The 22,494-nt window shown below is 42.2% G+C and overlaps 1 protein-coding gene across 1 annotated transcript; it reads right to left on the bottom strand.

Moving 5' to 3' along the window:
- Nucleotides 1–1,510: 1,510 nt before the first annotated feature.
- Nucleotides 1,511–21,681, bottom strand: si:ch211-225h24.2 (testis development-related protein). The gene is made up of 4 exons (XM_008296174.1): nucleotides 21,303–21,681; nucleotides 12,038–12,094; nucleotides 5,739–5,854; nucleotides 1,511–3,390 (listed from the first exon to the last, which is right to left on the bottom strand). The coding sequence occupies exons 1-4, from the start codon at nucleotides 21,387–21,389 to the stop codon at nucleotides 2,952–2,954; spliced, it is 699 nt and encodes a 232-aa protein (XP_008294396.1). The 5' UTR covers nucleotides 21,390–21,681; the 3' UTR covers nucleotides 1,511–2,951.
- Nucleotides 21,682–22,494: the final 813 nt, after the last annotated feature.

The raw sequence follows: 22,494 nt of genomic DNA, 5'->3' as shown, positions 1-22,494 counted from the left end.
CACAGTGGTAACTGGCCGATCCGATACCGCCACACACACACACACACACAATCCTGCCTTCCGACACATCCACGTGTTCGTATGCTCATTGGCTACAAGTTGACTGTCTGAGACACTCCATTGGCCCTTCAGGCTGTCACTCACCCCCAAAGCCCTCCTATTGGCCAAACTAGGTGTCAATCAAAAGCTGAGCCGTCCGTCTAGCTGCCTGTAGCGCTTTCAGCGCGATCTGAAATAGATTCAGGCTGATTTTGCCAGAAGAAATGAATAAAACAGCCGGAGCTGATCTCAAGCTGGGAAGACATTACTGCAGAGTTTGTGCCTTTGAGGATCTAAATACGTTTTACGGACCGAATTATTTTACGGGATGATGTTGACTGGTTCTGTCCGGACAGAATGAGACCAAGCTGGTGAGGAATGAGCGATGTTTGAGCTGCAGAGAGCCTTCAAAAGTAAGAAAACTCGGATTTTAACATTTTGCTTTTCTGTACAAAAAGTCTTTGTGTCAACGCTGTGGTTGCTGCAGGTCAAAAGGTTTATGTCATCGGAAAGAGGCGACTGTGAGCTTTCATTTGATGTGTATGTTGTCGGGAAACGTGATTGTGGAGCATGCGCACATCTGGCTGTAATGTTTTTGGAAAGTGGTCCCGCCGGCGGGTCGTGGGAGCAGTAAGGGGTTAAAAATACTCTTCTTAAATATTTTTTTTAAAATTGGAAGTATATTTTGAGTGAAATCACCCTTTAAAACTACGTCGCGCACCCGAACTAGAAGCCGTGCACTTATAGGGCCGTAGCAGACGAGTCCAGCCTCTACCAGCAGCCTGTACGGGGCTCTCCGGCTCTGCAGACACAACCTTCCTATTGGATCCGATCCTGCAGCAGGTCACAACGTTTCCGGCCTCATTTACTACTGCTCATGCGCAGAGCCGAGAGAGGCTATTAGTGGTACTATTATTTAATACCATGTTTTGGTAATTTAACCTTTAAATTGCAGCTTAATGTCGCTGTGTCATTGTGATCTGTTCTAAATATGTGAATGGCTCTGAGTGCACACTGTGGTCTGACTGCAGCTCAAATAAAGCAGCTACAGTTTCACTGTGAGACATGCTTTTGGCTATTTTTTCCTTTCTTAGAAAAGCAAAGTCCATGCTTTAATAGTTTGAGGCTTTTGATAAAGCATCTTAAACAAATGTATCCATGCAAATAAGGTATTTCCAAAGAAGTTTAGGAGGAGAGATGGTATCGGTATCGGTATAGGCAGATGCTCAAAGTTGAAGTATCGGTATCGGAAATCAAAAAGAGGTATCGGTCCATCCCTAGTCTCTAGTGAATGAAGGTGGTGCAGTGAACTGGTGTTTACACAACAATATTTCTCTGGTGTTTGCTTTTAAAGTGGCTCAGCTTCAAATGTTTGGTCGACTGTACCAGTGAAATTCATATTTGTGTTGACAGTAAAGCAGATCGCATGTTGACCTAAAACAGCAAAGTGTTGAAAGAAGTAGAGCAAAACTGTCAGACAGGATCTTTATTCTTTTTGAAAAAAGTGAATAAATACAGGCATCCTTGGCAGTGGAGCTGCATCTGTGGACACTTCTGGCTGTGATGACTTCAAACAAATTCAGTAGACCGATTAAAAAGAAGAGACTCGTGACGAGTACATTTGAAAAGTTTTCACATTTAAAAAAAGAAAATCATCGTAGGAATGAAATCCCCGTCCACTGACTCACGTCTTTTCTATCTGATATAAAAGATATGTACACTCAGCGTTAAAGACTAAAAACAAAAATAAACACCTGCTGCTTCTGCTGGTGACGTTCACGTCATCCTGAGATGCTGGTTTGTGACTGGACACCAGGAAGCCGGTGCAGCACAGGTGCATGCTGGGTAGACGGACTACCTGCACCAGCAGCAGGCGGTGGGATGAGCTCAGCAGTCTGGCTCAAACTTACAGCAAACACATGATGTCCTTTTCTTGATTCAAGGCACGTCATCGGTGCTCGGAGCAGCCGCTCGAGAAGCTTCTCAGCGTACAAAGTTTGGCTTTTTAAATATTCAGCATCAGATTCAGACGATTCTATTTCTTTGCATTCATTCTGCCGAGTTCATGTCGTATGAGATGATTCTTTGATTACACTATGAATTGACAATATGTCTAAATATCCATTGAATTTGTGTTTAATCACACTGAACATCATTCGCTCTTGTGAATGTTTGTTTGATTTTAAAGCACTTCTGCATTAGGAAGTGCCAAATGTTAGTGATTATCATTTTATGTTTTAGATTTTGAAACGAACGCAGCACACAAGTCAGAACTTTAACTGTGACTCTGCTGTGACGTGAGCGTGGCATCACCCCAGTGCTCCCAGTACAACAGGAGAACTGGACCTCAACCAAACAAACAAGCTTGTCACTTCACAACACACACACACACACACACACACACACACACACACACTGGTATTTCAGATCCCAAACTGATTTTACAAGCTGTTTCATGATTGCACAGCCCATTATTGAAACATAACTTAAAGGCTTCAGACATTCTTCGCTCAGATGCTGTAAACTGCATAGAAGGAAAAGAAGGGAGACGGACAGAAACAGTCTTCAGTAGCAGGTTTGCATAATTCTTCATCATTTCTCTTTGATAATCAACCTTCTCATTTCTTGGCAATATCAGACATCTAAACGTGAGGCCAGTGGACATCACAGTTGAAACGGTACAGTAGTTTAAGGCTTTCATTTGTTGAGATTTGCGCCAGTGAATCAAATGTTCATTCATAAAAATTGGCATATATCGTCATCAAAGCTAAAAAGAAAGACTAAAAAAAAAAACTTCATGTGTTATATTCAGGGATTCACTACAGCATCTCAACACCGTGTCGACGTTCACGTTCGACTACACATCACGCAGGTATTTGGTTCAGATCTTCATCGATGAGGAGAGTCGGCTGCTACTTGAAGCCCTCCCACGCGCCCTCCGACACGATCCCTCTGCTCATCCTGCTGATGCCGGCCAGCTTGACCTTGGCCCGGGCCGTCCACCTGACGGCAGCCGTCGAATCGTTGGCGTCTGACAGGTTGGCGTAGCGGGAGGAGTCCTCCTCCAGACCGCGGCCCCCCCACGAGGCCAGTTCCAACGGCACGCTTAGGGAGTCGGGGAGGGACACCCCCAAGTCCCCTCTCTGGTTCTTCTGCACCGCCGGTTCGTCAGTCACAGTCTCGTTTAAGCTCTCCAGCTGCGGCGGCTCCCAGCCCTCCATCTTCTCCAGCTTCTTAGCGGGTGAGATCTGCCTCATGGTCATGGTGACGCTCTCCCAGAAACAGTGGCCCTTCTCTGGCTTGTCCTTCTTCTCCTTCTCCTTCTCATCGTCCTTGATTTTCTTGTGAGACCTTTGAGGAAACACGGAGAAGAAACACTTTAAATGACTCATACCTTTACCATGAATAGGCCCGACTGGGTGGGTTAGGGTGACTAGAACAGACCTCCTAACGCTGGAACATTCACCACACAATGAGCCACAATAAGTTGTTTGTCAGATGGAGCTGATTAATTGGCATTTTCCTCTTCACCTCTTCAGGGCGTCTGAATGTTAATAACTGCTGGCAAATGAAGCTCTGTCTTACATATAAACAAATACAAGTGACTTCATTCTTTCTAGTCAAGAGCATAAACGTTTTTTCCTTCAGACACTTGAACCAATGACGGCTGCAGAAGGCGACTCTCTTGACGTGACGTACACCAGAACTGAACTGGTTAAGTGTGACATACATTTTGCTGGATGTTATTAGAACGTTGTGTGGGCCACTTGAACACAGCGGGAGCAAACAGGCCTGGCTTATCATCACCTTTGTATGGAAAACCTTTTGCTGTCCCGTAGAGACACGGGCTCTGTGACATGCTGAATGCGTTGGCAAACACATCCAGCAGCTACAGACTCTGGACTTCTGTCTGCACAGTGAATGCAAATCCATTGCCGTCTCTCTATTTGGCTTCAACCAGCTCCTAAGGAAAATATTTGGCTGTTTAGCTGTTAAATGCTCCACTGTGTTCACCAGCGAGTCACTGAGTGCAGCTTGGTGATGAGCAGGTACCGTACAGTGTTTGTTTTGGAGCTACTGCTGCCAAAAACGATGCTGTGAACAATAGAAGTGTGAGAACTGGACTAAAACAGTGACACAGCTCAGCAAAAAGCTGAAAATTTAGGTGATGGTTAGCTGTAGTGTGAAAACGTTTCACATCAAACCGTTTTCACATTTAATGCAACTGTGGAAGCTTTATTTTGATGCCTAAATTACACCATTTCATCATAACCAGAAATTGCAAAAACCCAAAGATGTTTTGCTTTTGTCATGAAAGAATCATGTGTAACATACAAGAAACCAGAAAAAACAAGCAAATGTAAACTNGTGTAACATACAAGAAACCAGAAAAAACAAGCAAATGTAAACTTCAATAGTTTAGCTAAATCATTTATAAATTCACCAAAATATATTGTTTGCATGAACCCTGTTCAGGACTTTCATGTTTCCAGACCTAGAAGGTGTTTTGAAGAAAGAACATGTGCTAAATATTTGTTGATGATTTTTATATTTTAAAAAAATCTTCAACAATAAAAAAACTATACCTGCCACCTAAACCAAATGACCTGGGGTCCAAAAGAGCCCAAAAGTCCTGAAAAAAACATCTGTGCTCCTCATTGTAACCAGGAAGCTTGAAGGCATGAAGCTGCGTGACAAAAACTTCTAAAAAATATTGCCCCAACTGGGCTGAACTGCAGGCTGTGTACACACAGCACATAGGTCTGCTTACATAAATATGTGACTAGTAAAATTTCTGAAGTGTGCACAGTCACCATTTTTCAACATTGGTAACACATGTACTTGTAAAAATGTTGTACATGTTGATTCCTTTCTTTTTTCTTTTTCTTTTTTTTTAAATTTTGTACAATAAGCACCTTTTTTTCTGCTTTATGATATTTAGGATTTTACCTTTGTTGTCCTGCATAACAACATTCTGACGTCTCTGCTTCTATTCATGATTGTGCTGTTTCCATAGAAGAGCAGAACTTTATATTGCAGTCAAACAAATGAGGCCACAGTGAGTAAAAATAAGACAGCAGCAAATAAAGCCCATGACCTGCTCGGGGTTCAGAGGATTAACTGACTGAATAAACCCATTAAGTAACTCTTTACATTACTCAAATAATATACTTTTCTAAAAATTTGGAGATTAATTTGTCACATTTCAGATGCAAATATTCATTTTGGTGAAGCAGCTACAGGTAACAGCTACTTTGCGTTGATTAAAATATGATTATAGATAATGTATAAAACAGTTACATTTGACTTAATATGAATCATTTACATGTTGGCTACTAACGTTAATGCTTTCATTAAAAAAAAAAAAATCCCGTGATGTAACGACATATGTGAAAAATAATTGACGTTTTAATGAATTACATTTTACTCGTCATATTTCTTTGCTTATTTAAAAACACTGTGAGGTAACTGGTGGCAGACAGCATGTAGAGGAGCAGGCGTAAACCAGAAGCACTCAACTAAAGTTTGTACCTCAAAGCTGTACTTGAGTAAATGTACTCAGTACTTTACACATTTGCTTGAAGCACAATGTGAAGCTAATTTTTCTTTCTTACTCGTCTCCACCTGTCATTGTGCGGATTACCAAATTTAGTTTTCTCTGCTGTTGTGTGATAAAGCCTTGCAGAGCGTCGCCTCACCCTCTGCGATCAGCCAGCTTGACTCCGGTCAGCAGGAAGTGTTCATCGTCTTTGGAGGAGAACATCTTCTTCTCCCTCCTCTCCTTCTTGGACATGATCTTCTTCACCTTGGCCTCCTGACAGAAACCAGCAGACATGAGAACACGTGATTCTGAGTTGCTGACTTAAATCGACTTTCCTCATCTGTTGCATGTTAGCTTGTTATCTCTGATGGGATCTGTGAGTAATTTATGCTCCCTGTGGAGGAGGATTTCACAAAATCAGTTTCACAGGAGTTTAGAAACGCAGCCATATGTTCAGACACTGAGGAAAACTTGTTACTGGTTCTGAACTAATGGTTCTCCTTTGAATCTGAATCGTCCATCCATCCATATGTACACTTTAAACCTGCCTTTTTCAAGTAAGCAGAAGGTCAGAAAGAAAGAAAATACTTTTAATTTTTTTTAAATGAAAGAGGGCTGCAGGTGGCTCAGTGGTCAGCACCGTCGCCTCACAGCTAGAAGGTCGTCAGTTGGCGTCCCAGTGAGGACACCAGGTATCTTTCTGCGTGGAGTCTCCATGTTTACAGCTTCGTCCCACAGTCCAGAAACATGTTGAGGTTAATTGGTGATTCTAAATTGATCAAAAAATGTGAATGTGAGTGTGCTTGGTTGTCTGTCTCTAAGTGTAGCCCTGTGATAGACTGGTGACCTGTCCTGGTGAACCTGCCTTCACCCTGAGGGATAGACTCCAGCCCCCCACGACCCTAGTGAGGATTAAGCGATGTATAGATGATGGATGGATGGACTAGCAAACGAGATGGGCCGGTAACTGATATTTGGAACCAACACACATTAAATGTAATGTTTTAACAGCATGTGACAGCAGAGAACCTGTCATTCATAACTGGACTTCTTCACTGACAAGGGTGACGATAAGTGAATATGTAAAACAGAAATAGGAGCGATTAAATCAGGAAGCTCTCCTCTGTTTATGTGGGATCAACTGAGATCGATCAGTTTGTCTCCTGCAGTTCCGACTGCTGTTCTTCTCTATCTTCTTAATCTTTCACTGTTCTATCATAGTAGCTATTTATTGCCCACTAAGGTCCACATCTGAAAGCAGATGGGCCAAAGGCCAGACCAATAACTGGTCTGTCCCTCGTCCCAGCTAACACTTAAGTGTATTTCCTAAAGTGTTCATGTGTTCTTTTAAGGAAAATGTTGTGCCACAAATAGTCGTAGACAGGGAAACTGTCCTCTTGCTCTTTGGACAATAAACTTGAGCGGCATTGACTTGGCTGTACCGTTTGGCACATTCCAGTGGGAGGCCCTCCACTCCCTCTGAAGGGAGCCCATCAGAATTCCTTCTCGGAGCACAGATACAGCTCGACCCAGGGATTATGGAGCAACGTTTTGTTCCTCACCTGCAAAGAATTCCCAATGTCAACTGTCAAAGTCAGGATGTTTACTCCCGCTCACATCCGTGCCTGCCTTGGCTTTACTGTACAGTCTTAGTGCGAGCAGCGTTATGTGATCACTGGGTTCGACCCTGACGACCCCTTTAGACTGCTGCCTTTGTTTCTATATTCTACATACAGAGGAGGAATTTAGTTCAAAGCTTTATTTGAGGTAATGCACGACAAACATCCGTTACTGTATGTACAGGACCGGAGGATGCAGCGACAACAAGCAAACACGCTGAATATGAAAGCAGTCGTCTTGGAAAAACCAAACAGGAACATCTATAATAAGATCTATCACCAGGTCTGAGATCAAGCTCCCCAATGTCCACGTTTAGGTCAAACAAACTTTGCAGAACTCTTTGCCCTCTACATCTTTGTAACACACACATGAAAACACTCGTCATCCCACTGCAGTCATGTCACATTTGACAGATTTTGCTTTTGTATTAAACAGGCACTTTGCTGATAAACGAAAAAGACAAATATCCTTCTGATTATCGTGAACATGCCTGTGGGCACCGAGAAAAAAATATTATCAAATCTCCGCTATTTCAACACCCTCTGACTCTAAGCCCTCGTTTTCTGTGCGCCTTGAGGTGTAAACTGGATCAGATTTGCAGTAGTTCGAGCTTTGCAGAACAGAAACCAGAGACGCCAAAACAGATGGGAGTCTCTCTGCATGTAGGCTGTGTGTGTGTGTGTGTGTGTGTGTGTGTGTGTGTATGTGTGTGTGTGTGTGTGTGTGTGTGTGTGTGTGTGTGTGTGTGTGTGTGTAGCTGAATTCCAGCTGTGTATGTGCACGCATGCATGCCTGCACATACAGAGGGATGCCTATTCACTACTCTCCTCAGCACTAACCTCGAGGCCTCCAGATCCAAAGCAGCTCAATGACCAGTAATCTCTCCGGCCAGAAGGTAAACCAAGCAGCTCACTGGCTCGCTTCGTGGGGGAGCTTTTCCTACAGCTCCACGCTTGGCTGAACAATAGTGCTCTCATTGCACTAAACCATACCTCTGAAATGGAGGCGTTTGATTTTTTAAAATGCTGGATGAATTGAAGATGAGGGACAAACAGGTCTTCGCTAGTGGAGGGTGGATAAAACTCAAGATGTACTTGTGCTTTTTTACGTAGTCCTATCCTTTCTCTTTCTCTCTGTCTGATACATCCTCTGCATTTGCTTCAGAATATTAATACTGCTTTGTTATCAAACATGTCGAAATATAATATCTCAGACAAGCAGCCAACCTAAAGAAGTTGCTTGACAATTTGAGACATATTCCCATGTCCATACATTCAAAAAGAATCTACAGCAAAGTTCTTAAAGGCAACTCTCGCCACTCAGTACGTCTCTTGGTAAGGCCAAGTACCAAAGGCCTCTGTGGTAAGAAGACCAGTTCTCAATCTAAATGAATGAGGAACCTCTGGAACAGAACTGTGTGCAAAGAATTACCAAACAAATCTTGTGATGTTGCCTAAAAATATGCTTTAAAAAGCATCTAAAAAGTTTTTCCCAAGTGGTTATATTTGTACCACACAAAGTTTCAGTGCTGTATTGGTGCAGTAACACAAGTCGCTGGACGTTTCCCAGTTCAGATGTTACAAAGCCTGAGATTGGCTTGTTGGGGAAGAGCTGGGACATGCGTCAGATAATCGCTGTCCTTGGTGTGACCTGTTGATTTCTACTGATGGATGAATTCTGTAAAGTAAGCTGGTAATGTTAAAAAGAAGCCCCTCCCCTATAAGGTCTTCAGCTAGTTAGCTTAGCTTAGCATAAGGACTTTAGACAACAAGCGAGGTTCTGTACGAAGGTAATAAAATCTTCCTACCAGCATGTTTTAAGCTCGTTAATCGACATGTTAGATCTCATTAGTTTAATCTTTAGCATTGTTGTGGTTTTACTGGTGTTACATTTCATATAGGCTAGCTAGTTTCATGCTAAGCTAACTGGGTGCGGCCTGAGAGTCACAGAGTTAATCTTCCCACCTGCCTCTGAGCAAAAAGTTGCATAATTATAAAAAAGGTCAACACTGTTCCTACCAGTGGTTGTCGCAATAACCTTGATATTAAAAAATAAAATATCGATATCATGTTGAGAATACAATCTAACAATATCGTGACTAATCCAGCTCCAGTAACTGTCGGGTTGACACTCCAACACAAGAACAACATGCATTACAGTTATGGTTCCTCCATGGACTCTAACGTGGAGCATCATTCATTTACTAGAACAGAACCAATACGCTAAACGTTCAGCCACAACAACTGTATCGTAAAAACCTAATATCCTGACATCCTAATTCCTCATTTTTATCAATCATCAGAGTTGTTTGCCAAATTATCTGCAGTTTGAATGAGCAACTGATCACTTAATCAGCCAAATGTTTTCTAACTTTTAGTTTACAGCTTAAAGTAAGCAGGAAACACATGATATCAGCAACAGGAACATGAATGTCTTGCTACTAAGACTTTTTTTTAACGTAAAAGTCAATATAAAGCACTCTGGAATGAAGCTCCTATGTAATGCAATCAGCTTCTGCAGCTACAGGTCCTCTTCCAGACTCCATGTACACTTCTGTGTGTCCTAATATGAGCATAAAACAGCGGACGGTGGAAGAATTGTAGCCGTCCACAGTGTCCAAGCAGTCTGTGGCTATTTTCAGCCTTGTTTTTCTTCCACAGTGATTGTTCCAGTCCAAAAAGGCCAGCTCCTCGAAAGAATGCTGCATTTCCTTCCCTTCTGCAGCTCAGCCACCCCGACCCTCACAAACAGGACAGGTCGTGAAATGTGTCCTGTGAACAAGGTCGCATACGGCGGCTATACGTGAAGACAATACATCGCCTGTGTGAGCTTTGCACAGTCAAAGGAGTTGGGACACGACTACACCTCTGAGTAAAGACTTGCTGTCAGCACAGATTATGAGATGATGCATATCGCTCATGAGGAGAAAGATGAGGCAAAAATCACCTTCACAGACGAAGGTCACGTGCTCGTAAAGCTGCCTCATAAAAACATAATCTACAAAGTTTACAGGGACGACCATGAAGCTGGTCTAGCTGAGCATCTATAAAAGGAGAATCAGTATCCCCCTTTTAACCTAATTCACCCTAAAATCCCAACCTTTTTCCACCTACCAACAACCTTTACAGACATCTTCCCCTAGTTTTGTTTGGAAACCACTGACAGTCAGCTGAGGGGAGATTTGGGGCTTTAGGTTTGGGTCGCAGCAGCTTTCTGAAAATCCATCAATATATTTGTGTGTAAAGTTCTTCCTAAGTTGGCTAAGTCACTGAATCAGAATGCACCATTAAAACTACATTAAAAGTCGTTTGCTTTCATATAATAATAACATGTTACCAAAACTGGAATGCTGCGGCGGTCGACATGGCAGGATGGAAGGAAGCTGAGCTGCAAACCAAGTTGTCAAAATCTCAAACAACACCTGTGTCTGTCACTTTCCTCAACTGCTTTACAATCTGACAGGTTTTAAATGTTACTTTGATTGAGACAGACTCTGCATCAGATTAACAAAACTCACTAATAATAATAAATGTAAACAGCTGCTGACATTTAGTTGCTTCTAGTTGTTCGTGGGAGTCTTTCTTCTGAGTTTGTTCTACTTTTCTTCACAGAGCTGTCACACAGAGCTGCTGAGCTACAGGCACATCCTTCGCTACAGAGCAGGTTGAACGGGTTCACGACGAGCCCTGGGCTCAATCACAGACGAATAGTTTAATTTTAGCGTAGCAGTTATGTTATCATTCGTCACTGCTACAACAAAATAAGTAGTCAGACAGGTTGTATACGACCCAACAATTCAGAAATTAATCAAAACCAAAAGGTGAAAGCTTTGCCTGTAAAACGTTGACAAAGCCTCGTTGTACTCAGAAAGTCTAGCAGGTTGAGTCGAACCAGGAAGTCTGTGTGCAAACTGGGATGCATGTTTACGACAGTTAGTCTGCTTAAAAACCTTACTGTTTACTTTTTCTCTGTTTTTTCTCGTAAAGATGTTTGACTAACTTCGTGCACCGCCTGACTTGTTTAAAACAGTATTCAATAAACGTATTAATTAACCTGATTACACACAAACACATTATCGTGGTTAAAATCAATGGGGAAAACAACAAGAATAAGACACAAGACAAAGAAGATCAGAATTATCCTTTAAGTCCTCAACGTAACCTGTAGGCCTCGGGATACAGGGGTCTCTGTGTTAAAATATGAATAAAACGCTCTAAGTTAAAATGTTGTTTCCATCTTACAGTATTAACTTTGCATTTTTCTTTTCTTTTCTTCCAGAAAAAAGATCCAAGGTTGCGACAACAAATCAAAACGGCCGGCAGGACTCCAGAAGTCAAAACTAAGATAAGAAAACAGCGACACCAAAAGCACACTGATGATCGAAATGACCTCATGCCACAGTTCCTACGTGTCTGTCTGATGATAAGGATAATAGTACACACACACACACATGCACCATAACAACAAACCAGTTTTCCAGTGATAAGGTGAAGGATAAGGCTGAAGGCTGGTGTGTTTACAGATAAACAGGACGGTCCTATGACTCTCCTCAGCCGTACCGTCAAACACTTTGGTGTCAAGAAGAAACTGCCGAGAGAGTCTGAGTCTGGATTCGAGGCACTTAGGTCATCTGAAGCGTAGGGATGTTCATGGTGACGTAGGATTGACTCTATTGAGGTGGACTTGTGACAGTATGTGTGAGAAGATAAGAGCGTGTTGGGTGAGGGCATATCTTCCAGGGTAACAAGTCAAACAGCCTAAAATGAGTCTAGTTTAGAAGCAGATAGCGTGTTTGTGTCTGTGTTCCGTCCAAATAGCTGCGAAGCTGCTGTTTACCTTGGACGCTGCCGTGGCGGCTTCCTCGTCCTCTTCCTCTCCTTGTATGTCTTTGTCCTGAGACACACAAACACACACACAGCCAGTTAACACAAACAGCGACCCCTAAACGCTCCACATTTTTCGCCGTGTGTGCAGAGTGTGTCTTCCTGTAGAAGAGGAGGCAACCGTTTTAGAGCTGGAACATAAACACGCTGTGTTTGGACGGCGAGATGGAGGGATGGATGGATGGATGTGGGACGGGGGAGGACAGAAGGGAAACCACCGAGCTCCGGGGGCAGATTTGAACAAAAGAAAGTGAAAACAAACCCGTGACCTACTGCCTTCGCTGTGTGCACCACTATTTAGATTTAACGGTTCTATTTTGGTTCCATTATGTTTCTGTCTCCAAGCTTTTTTTTCCATTTTTAATAGATCCTTTGTATATTTCTGTTATTGTTCCTATTATTTGATGTGAAGCACTTTGTTTAAATAACTGCAGCACATCTAATATTAAAGACAATGACGAACACCATGATGAATTTAAAAACCCAGACCCTGCAGGCATGACACTTTGGACTTGAGTCAACTCTAACTTGGCCTGGAACACACTGCCACGAGATTTGTAGAGACCTTTTACAGAATAAACAACATCATGCACCCTGCATCTTAAAATGTTGCACATCTTGCCAGACACAGTTTGCCAGACACGGATTAGGCCCTGGAAAGTTTAATGAAGATCTCGATTGAGGTTTTGGTCTAATCCATGTCTTGGAAACTGAGCCTATGTCTCTCAGACATTTATCTAATATTTTGATTCTTGTTTTTGCTTCCGTATTTCTCAAACAGCAAAGTATCCTAAGGAGCTATGTCAAATTTTGCATAATTTTAAAGATCTGCAGTCATAGATATATATATGATATATAGATATGTATGATATAGACACCAAAATAGAGTCTGGCAAATAACGTATTTAGAGAAATTAAACATTACATTTTTATTTTTTTGATGAATCATTGTAAATTGTCCGTAGGTGTGAATGTGAGTGTGCTTGGTTGTCTGTCTCTAAGTGTAGCCCTGTGATAGACTGGCGACCTGTCCAGGTGAACCTGCCTTCCCTCTGGGATAGACTCCAGCCCCCCACGACCCTAGTGAGGATTAAGGTGTAGAGATGATGGATGGGATCTTCTTCATGAATGATAAGAAAGTGGAGTGTGCGATAGACAAATTCAGGCAGCATCAGCTTTTACATTAGAAGGAGCCAGCTGAGGTAGCACAGGTCTGATTAAGATGCCTCCTGGGCGCCTTCTTTCCGAAGTTCTCAACATGTTTCTGGACTGTGTGGGAGAAGCTGGAGAACCCGGAGAGAACCCACACTGCACGGGAAGAACATGGAGACTCCATACAGAAAGATCCCGGGTGTCCTCACCGGGACGCGAACCAGCGACCTTCTAGCTGTGAGGCAATGGTGCTAACCACCGAGCCACCGGTAGTTCAAAGAAGATCCAAGAATAAAATGGTGGCAAATTGCCCCAGTACATGCTAAAGATCACAGTCTGATGAAGCTAATCGAAGCACATCATCTGCACAAAAGCATACACGGCACTCTAAGGTCACCATCCTGGACCCTTCCTCACCTCTGCAGCACCTCGAGCTCTGTCCGTGAACATCACAAACAGGATCAGAGTGGACAACCTGGACTCTGCCCAATGCCCACTAGAAACTCTGATGATCACTTTCATCCCCGTTACTGCCTCAGTTGTTCCTTTCACCCACTCTTTCTCTTCACTTCCTTCTGCAAGTTGAGGCATCTTTACCAGCTCCTACCATTCACCACCTGCAGATGCCCTCAGGCTTTCTCCCCAGTCCCATTCGCCCAACTTTCCCAAACACCTCACCTACTCCTCCATCAGCCCCTCAGTATTTCCACCGGCCATTTCCACCTGTTCCCTGCCAGGCGCTGTTTCATGCCATCACATTCCAGCCACTTGTACCTGCAACCTGACTCTGCACCTCTTCCTGTTCTTGCCTGATCTACCAGTATCTGTTCTTGCTGTCCCCCTTTGGGCTTGTTTGCTCATTCGGACCACCTAAGCCTGTTTTCTCCTTAGAGTTCATTAACTAGATCAGCTTGCCTTTGTTTCTCCGTTTGTTTCCTCCATCCTGTGGCTGTGGCATGCCTTGGGAATAAATTTATTTTCTTTTACACCTAAATGGAGACAGATTTGTTTTAAGTTCAAAAACATACTAGAGGTAATCATAAATCATATATTTCCAATCCTGAGCAAGTTACATTCAGTGAGTGTTTTCTGCCTTACAGTACATTTTGATTGATATGAACCGTTGCACTTGCAGTTTGCCTTGACTTGCCCTCGTAATTAAAGGCATTAAATCATGAGAAGAGAGCAGCTACAAGTCATCAGACGTGCAGCTGAGCCTCAGACTACTGAAGCGGAGCCAGAATTCCTGCAAAAATGATCAAAGCCGTAAGAACTTATAAGATCTAACGACTCCATGGGAGAGAGGAGGAGAAATGGTGGTTGGACATGTCTGAGCAAAGTCTGCTGGTTCTCCGCCACCGGAGCTGATCAAAGACACACATTCACTCACACACACACTGATTGTTGACTACTGTTAGCATGAACCACTTCAGAACAGCAGGAGAGAGTGAAGGAGGAGGAGATTCAGGGACAGAAGGAGTTTGGGGCTGAAAAAAGGCTCCTGACAACAGAAAACAAGAGTTCTTATTTCACACCTCAGGGGCCGTTTTTTCTCTTCCTCTCTTTGTATCTGCGTGTAAATTTTAGTTCAGAGTTCCAACACTCAGCGTATTTGGCAATAAAGACACTCTGGATTTGTACAAAGCCCTCGTACTCCAACAATAACCCACATTCTCTAAACACAGGATCCCCACAATGTTTTACCATGACACTGCACCACAGGGCGATATAGTTAAAGGAATAGACTGTAAAAAGAAAAATCCTGTAAAAAAAATAAAATAAAAATCTGGCAGCAAGGCTGCCAGAAAAAAAACATGTACAAAAATAGGGAAATATTTTAATGTGTAAAAATTAATGAATTAAAATTAGAATTAAAAAATTACATTAAACAGTGAAGATAATGGCAAATATCTGTACATTTATATTTTTAATTAAATTCAATTTTATTTATACAGTGCAGCAGTTCTCAGCATATGTCATATGGCAACGGTGGGAAGGAACCAAAAAGATTTTAGTGGATTTAAATATAACTTTATGGTCACGCTGTAAAAGAACAACTAAAGATGCAGATTGTTAATTTGGATATTATGTTCAGTCTGGGCTTGTTTTGGGGGTTTGTTTGTTTTCTACAGTCAACATGTAAAGAAATACTGAGTCTGTAAGATTAAAAGAAGTCATTTATAATTTAACAAAATGAGGACGATCTGATAAATTCTTGGTCAACTACTTATTTTAAATTCTTTCAACCCAGAACATGTGTAATTTTAGCTGTAAAATGTTTCAGGTAAATAAATTCTCTGTTTTCTGTGTGTTGACTCAAAATTATCTGTAGTTTAACAAAACAAGAAAAATCTGTAAAATACTTTTTTTTCCCCCCAATTGCTTCATATACATATAAACTTAGAACATTAAATGACTATATTCTGCGTCTTGTTTTAAGTGTTTGCAGACTGTGTGAAAAAACTACGACTTCTGAGCTCCCAGGAGTTCGTTAGCGACTCCGCTGCCACCGACAGTCACGGAACAAACGTGTTCTCTGCTGAACTGGGATGAACTGCAGGCCGTGTTTTCCAAAGAAACGTCAATAGGAGACAAGCATGAGAGCAAATGATTACAGACAGGTAAATACCGACAGCACTTAGAACCTTTTCTCCAGTCTTGATAACACCTGGGCTCTTAGGGAACAACAATGTGATAACAATGTGACAGCAGCAAAACAAAACCAGAACGCCCAGAAGCCTCCCCGTATGCTTGGCATCATGTCTGTGATGACTTAAAGTGAACAAAACAAACGTTTGATTTCCGCTGTCTTTAACCCCTCCAGCAGGGGAGGAGGTCTTCTTAAGCTTCCTTATCCTCTGCATGGCTTCATGATTTAGATGTGAGGCGGTCTGAAGTTTTTCTCAGGCCTGATGTGTGCCCTCATGATCCCACTTCACAAACGACGCTGATAGTTCAGTATTCAGGTGTGTTACCGCCGTGAGCCGCAGACACACACACCTTCACAGCTGATGACAGCCTGCTGAGCTTCAACAGAGTGCTGAGACAGCAGGCCGGCGTTGGGCCTGCAGTCGCCCCACAGCGCCGAGGAGGCAGGAAGGGAATGATATTGTCCAAGTTCTGGATTTTCTGTCTTGACTCGACCCCCTTTTTTCCCTTCTCCTTGCCTCTGTGTCTGAGGATGTACGATCTCTTGATACTGTCTGCTTGCTGATCAACACAATCATGTGTTTTGCCTTGAAGTTAACACAAGCTTTAATTTCAAGAGAGCAACAAAGAAAGCCTGACAGAGCAAAGCTTATGGAAGTTGCTGGTTTGAGTCCTGGACCACCTGCATGAATGTGGGCGGAGAAAGTAAAAGAGCCGGATCTGAGGTTCCCCTGAGCGAGAAACTTGACCCGAACTGCTCCAGCGTGGCTGCACGGTGGCCAACGGATCAAACTGTGGTTTCCAGCAATGTTCTCTTTTTCAGGAAAAGCTACTGAGACTTCCCTGGATAAGTCCAGGTTTAAAAAAACTATTATAAAAGTAGTGCAGCCAACTCAACACTCAGCAGCCTCCCCAAATGCTACAAGCTTATAAAGGCAGGCGTTTGTTGTATAAATGCAGTAGTGAAAAAATACCTGCGTACATTTACTCACGTGCTGTACGACAATGCAATTTTGAGGTACTTGCACTTTGAGTGTTTCCAGTTCTTCCTACTTTACACGTCTGTACATTTTAGTATTAACTGTAATTATATGTATCTGGCAGCTGTAGTTACTCTGAAAGTGAAGATTTTACAGAACAGAAAACACAAGAAGCTCGTAAACACAACGTAAAGATAAAACCGGTGTTTTCCAACCTTTTAGGCTTCTTCACAGGTTGGAAGTAACAAAGTACAAATACTTGGTTACTGTACTTCAGTAGATTCTGCAGGCATCTGTACTTTACTTGAATAATCATTTTTCTGACCACTTTTTACTTTTACTTCCTACATTTGAACACAAATATCTGGACTTTCTGCTCCTTACATTCTCGTTACTTGTTTCAACCTCTGCGGATGACGACATGACGTAAAAAACGGAACAACAAACGTCTTTATCTTTCCCAGCAGTGAAGCTCAGCACCCTCAGCTGCCTGCCAGAGGCTTTCTAGCACTGCAGGACTGATGTTCAGACCCAAAAGGGCCCGTCTTCATCCAGAGAACTCTGAGAACCAGCTTCTGCTGAGGCTCCATAAAAGATGTTGGTAGTCTTGAAGAGACGAGTGTTTCCATGTTGATCATAATGTTTAATGTTCATCATGTTGCTGAAATGGAAAACTGTCCAGTGATGTGTTTCTCTGTAGCAGCACTGTGCAGCTTCTTAAAGGATGAAAACAATCCTATTTTGTGTTCTTCAAACTTTTGTCGAGTATCATCGAAGCTAAAAATTCATTTTTACTTTTGTACTTAAGTAAATTTCTGAACCTGTACTTTTTTTACTTTTACTTGAGTAAAGGAGTTGAATCAGTACTTCTACTTTTACCAGAGTCTATTTTGACACAAGTATCTCTACTTCAGTAAAGAATGTGAGTACTTTTACCATCTCTGGGCTTCTTACAAAAAGCAGTGGAGAGTCACGTTTCACATTTCTACGAGCAGCAAACAGCTCTGACAAAGTTTCACTTTTAGCATCCAGCAGTTTCATTTTTGATAAATCGTCAACTGATCCAACAACTGGCAACGCTAGAGAAAAAGTTCAAAAGCGGGAAACAAATTTGTGCGTCAGAACTTTGATTTTTCTTCTTCCATGTATCACCTGACCAGCCTTCAGATTTATCTTCTGTCCCTGAAAATCAAACTGGATACAACGTAGGTCAAAACAGCAACAAGCTGCCGACACGCTGACACCTCACGACTGATAATCTGATGTTACATACAGCAACACATCAGTCAGAGGGACCAGATCAGGACTTTTACGAACATTTCAGCTACATTTTTCTCTGACAAGGATTTTTAATTGTCAATATTACTGTTTCTGATTCTGACCCTAATATTACTTAAGAGAATAACGATGACCAGTTATTGTTAGTATGAATTATTACAAAGGAAACCGAGGAAAACTTCACCTTGTCCATCCATCATCTATACACCTTAATCCTCACCAGGGTCACATGGGGGGCTGGAGTCTATCCCAGCTGACTCAGGGTGAAGGCAGGTTCACCTGGACAGGTAACCAGTCTATCACAGGGCCACACTTAGAGACAGACAACCAAGCACACTCACATTCACACCTACAGACAATTTAGAATCACCAATTAACCTCAGCATGTTTTTGGGAGGAAGCTGGAGAACCCGGAGAGAACCCACGCTGCACGGGGAGAACATGGAGACTCCATGCAGACAGATCCTGGGTGTCCTCACTGGGACGCGAACCGGCGACCTTCTAGCTGCGCGGTGATGGTGTTAACCACCGAGTCATGATGCAGCCCCACCTTATACATGTGAACCACAACTAAAACAAATTTCGATTATCACTTCAGTCGCTTTTCAAGCAGGAATGCCAACTGTTCTCTCTGCTCATGTAAAGATCTGCTGCTGTTCTATGAGCTATATGATAGCAAACTGTATATAGTAGGAGTTTAAGCTGTTGCTTGGACAAAACAAACAATATAAATGTGTCTGGACAATTGCACTTGACATTTGTCACTATTTCCTGGCATCTTTCAGACGAGGGGCTTTCCCCATCTCGTGTACCATCTCTGGAGGATGTAAACAGGAGACATAATGTAATCAGCCAGCTGTGGTCTCTTTAAATCTATATCTGATTACATTTTGACAAATTTGCACCATTAAAAGAACGTCAAATGATATCAGCCGGTCATGTCTACAGTGATTTCATGGCTGGATTTCTGCAATACTTAATAAAAGTGAGAAAACATCATGAATGTAAAGTTGTGGCGTTACAAGCAGAGTGCTTCTATGTGCTGTCTAAGCAGATTCATGGATGTATCTCTGATGATAATATCTTCAAAAAAGTGCAAATCACGAAACATATGACTTTAATATGAGCTACAACTCCATGAAAGAACTTTTGATTCAGCAGTCCAGTTTTAATGTAGCACCTTTATAGCACCACAGCTGCAACCCGATTAGCCAAGATAGGCGTCACATCAATAGATACTAAAAGCACCTTTTAGCCACAGCCCTGTTGTGATCCCTGAGTTCCCTCTTACATTTCCCTTTCATGTAGCTGGAAGCTTGATTAGTCATTTTCCTGAAACAGTCTGACATGTTTGAACTTTGAAAACTTCAAGATCTCGAGAAGAATTCAAACAGAAGCCAAACGGGTACTCGTGCAACAGGATCCTGGCGCAAAAAATGCTCCCGCTCCTTGAATCTGCCTCAGTTTGAATAACGGGAAGGAGAAAAAAAACGAGGCTGCGTTTCCAGACTGTGTTATCATAACTTCTATCCTGTCTTCATCCTGTATCGCGGCTGGACCGGCTCTGCCTCTTTGCCATGTTTACGACATTTTATGATCTAACCTCTGACCCCTGGATGTACTTTACTGCCATGGCGACTCGAGGAGACCTCCCTGATGACTTTCCCAGGAAGTCTGAAGGAAAGCTGCCGCACTGATCTCGGATCTGCTCCGATCAACCGAGTAATTCCGGTGACCGCTGGAAACGGAGACGCAAACTGCCGCAGCTCCACGGACGTAAAAGGCCACATGAGCCGGTTCCCAGGATGGAAGCTAAGAAGGACCAGCAGAAGCCAGCCAAGGGTCACAGATCTCAACATTAGAAAAATGCTGGAAAGCGGCGTTGGTTGATATCTCAGATTGCTCAAATACTAAAAGAGCTGCAGGCTGTGAATAAAATCTGACATGCGTTACAGGAAAGCAAATCATCAAAGTTCTTGTGCATTAAAAACTTCCCGAAGTCCTTGTTGGCATGATTTATACTATCCACAAAAGAGAAAAGAAATCTCTCCATAAAACCTTGATTCATCGCACAGTTTAAAAAGGCTTCTTATCACACGTAGCGTGAGCTGATAAGATCCCACAAGTATGACGAAAGCACATTATTTTGACTCCCACATTTATGAGGGAGGAAAAAAACCAACAAACCCCCGAGAGTTTTACCGAGTTTATCTATCCAGAGATTTGGAAAATGCAATTGCCCAACATCCTCCTCTTATTTAAGAGTCTGAGGATTTAACTAGAAGTAAACACCTGAAACCTGCTCATTTAGGTTGTGCTGCTGACCTAATGCAGGCTGTGCAGGTTGCAGGTTAGAGACCCACGACTACAAGTGCCTCCACAGATAAACATGCCACTTTGCTATTTCTCAGGAGGCCGGACTGCTGGACGCCTTTCCTCCCCCATGTTCACTCCCCCAACACCGTGACAGAGTCCAGCTGTTTGGAAGTGCTGATACTGACGCTCTATAGACCTCACACACACACACACACACACACACACACACACACACAGTGCTTCTGCTCACCTGCTGAAATATGAGCATAACGTAAAGACAACAAAGAGACATCTATGAGCTGCACCGCCTCCAGTCAGAACTGTGACCTTCATAGCTTGAAGAACGCAAACAAATTCAGAACTGACACAAGTTGGACTCCTCATGTCGTACGTTAAACAGCACTTTGTTACTCACCTGTATGCATTTGCTCCAGAGCAGAGAAAACAGTCCTGTTCACACACTTGTCACATGTAAATTACATTAGATTCTCTGTCTTTTGACCTCTTGGCCTTTTTCCTCCTCAGCTGACCTGACACCAGTGAGAGCACTTGTCCTCCTCCTCCTCCATCTGCCTCCTCTTTGAGACCTCAAGCAGTCTCTCTTTTTCTTTTTTTTTTACAAGTAACAAAATAAATATAAATATAATTAACCAGTTTCATGCCAAACTCTGACTTTTAAATCATCATTTCCATGTGCTTAATATTCCTTTCAGCTACTTTAAAGTGACACTTGTCTCCATTATTAGTCATTTTTGAACAACTAAACTTGGTGAAATTTATAGCATACAAAGATATTTTGTCTTGTCACGAGCATCACAGTTCGCGCTGTTTCCTTTCTGTTACCTTGTAGGAGTGATGATAGTGCCAGGACATGTCGTCCTCCTCTGACGCATAATCCACCAGCACTTTACTCTTGGTTTTCTTAAACATATCTCTCCTTGCCGCTGAAACAGACAATCTTCTGAAAAGCAAAGTTGTCTACTTTGGCTCTTTCAATTAAACAAAAAAATAACAATATTAAAAAAAAGCTGCAGTCCAACTGTTGGCTTTCTGGAGAGATCGCAGCGACGCACCAGACGAGCGCGTTCAACTCCGTTTGTTGATTTCTTCTCCAGCAGTAAATCCACCAGGTTGTTTTCTTTCTTTCTCTCTGAAAAACAGCTCATTCATAAAGGTGCCAGGAGCTGGATGACGCTTACGATGTCGTTTCGTAAGACTTTGGCGTGTGTTCGGTGCGTTTTTACGCAGGCTGGACCACCTGGACCTCAGACCGACGCTCCTCCCACATCCCCTGCTCAGTTTCCTTGAAGTTGCCATGGCAGAGGGAGGAAGGGGGTCGTACATGTCATCTCCGCCCGATGCAAGAGCTGAGCTCCGCATTCATGCACAATAATGTAACTGATTCACATTTAAATGAAGTGTGGACCGCAAGAAAAGAAAAAAAAAAAACGCATAACGGGTATTTGGAGGTGGTTGTCTCACACAGTGGAAATCTGGAGGGCAAAGTTTAAAAAAGACTGCATAGATTTGTTTCGTATTTTCACTGTGTGTACACATCTGGTGAGTAGTAGAAGATTTTATCTGTAATTTAACAAAAGAGGCAAGATTTGAAAAACAAAAGTAATTTAAACAAAAAAAATTTTTTTTTAATTCTTCAAATACTTACAAATTTCTGTAAAAGTTTTCAGTTATCCTGTAATTTTTTAAATGTTTTTGTTAATGAACAGAAACGATCTCTCATTTAACAAAACAAATCCGTAAAATAACACTTTTTTTCAATTGCTTAATATAAATTGAAGCCCAGAGATGGTAAAAGTACTCACAGAAGAGATACTTGTGTAAAAACAGACTCTGGTAAAAGTAGAAGTACTGACTCAACTCCTTTACTCAAGTAAAAATAAAAAGTACAGGCTCAGAAATTTACTTAAGTACAAAAGTAAAAATGAATTTTTAGCTTCGATGATACGCGATGCCTCTTTTGATAACTCTGCAAAACGAAAAAAGTTTGAAGCACACAAAATAGGATTGTTTTCAT

This window comes from Stegastes partitus, unplaced genomic scaffold, assembly GCF_000690725.1.
Source record: "Stegastes partitus isolate 25-593 unplaced genomic scaffold, Stegastes_partitus-1.0.2 Scaffold1108, whole genome shotgun sequence".
NCBI lineage: Eukaryota > Metazoa > Chordata > Actinopteri > Pomacentridae > Stegastes > Stegastes partitus.
The sequence above is the reverse complement of the archived record's forward strand: the minus strand, read 5'-3'. Positions and strand labels throughout refer to the sequence as shown.

Bases quoted from the DNA above. Each gene is read 5' to 3' on its own strand.
- si:ch211-225h24.2 (XM_008296174.1), bottom strand. From the start codon at position 21,389: ATGTTTAAGAAAACCAAGAGTAAAGTGCTGGTGGATTATGCGTCAGAG. The intron at 12,095-21,302 runs GTAACAGAAAGG...TGTGTGTCTCAG, and splicing joins ACTATCATCACTCCTACAAG to GACAAAGACATACAAGGAGA. The intron at 5,855-12,037 runs GTAAACAGCAGC...GGTTTCTGTCAG, and splicing joins CCGCCACGGCAGCGTCCAAG to GAGGCCAAGGTGAAGAAGAT.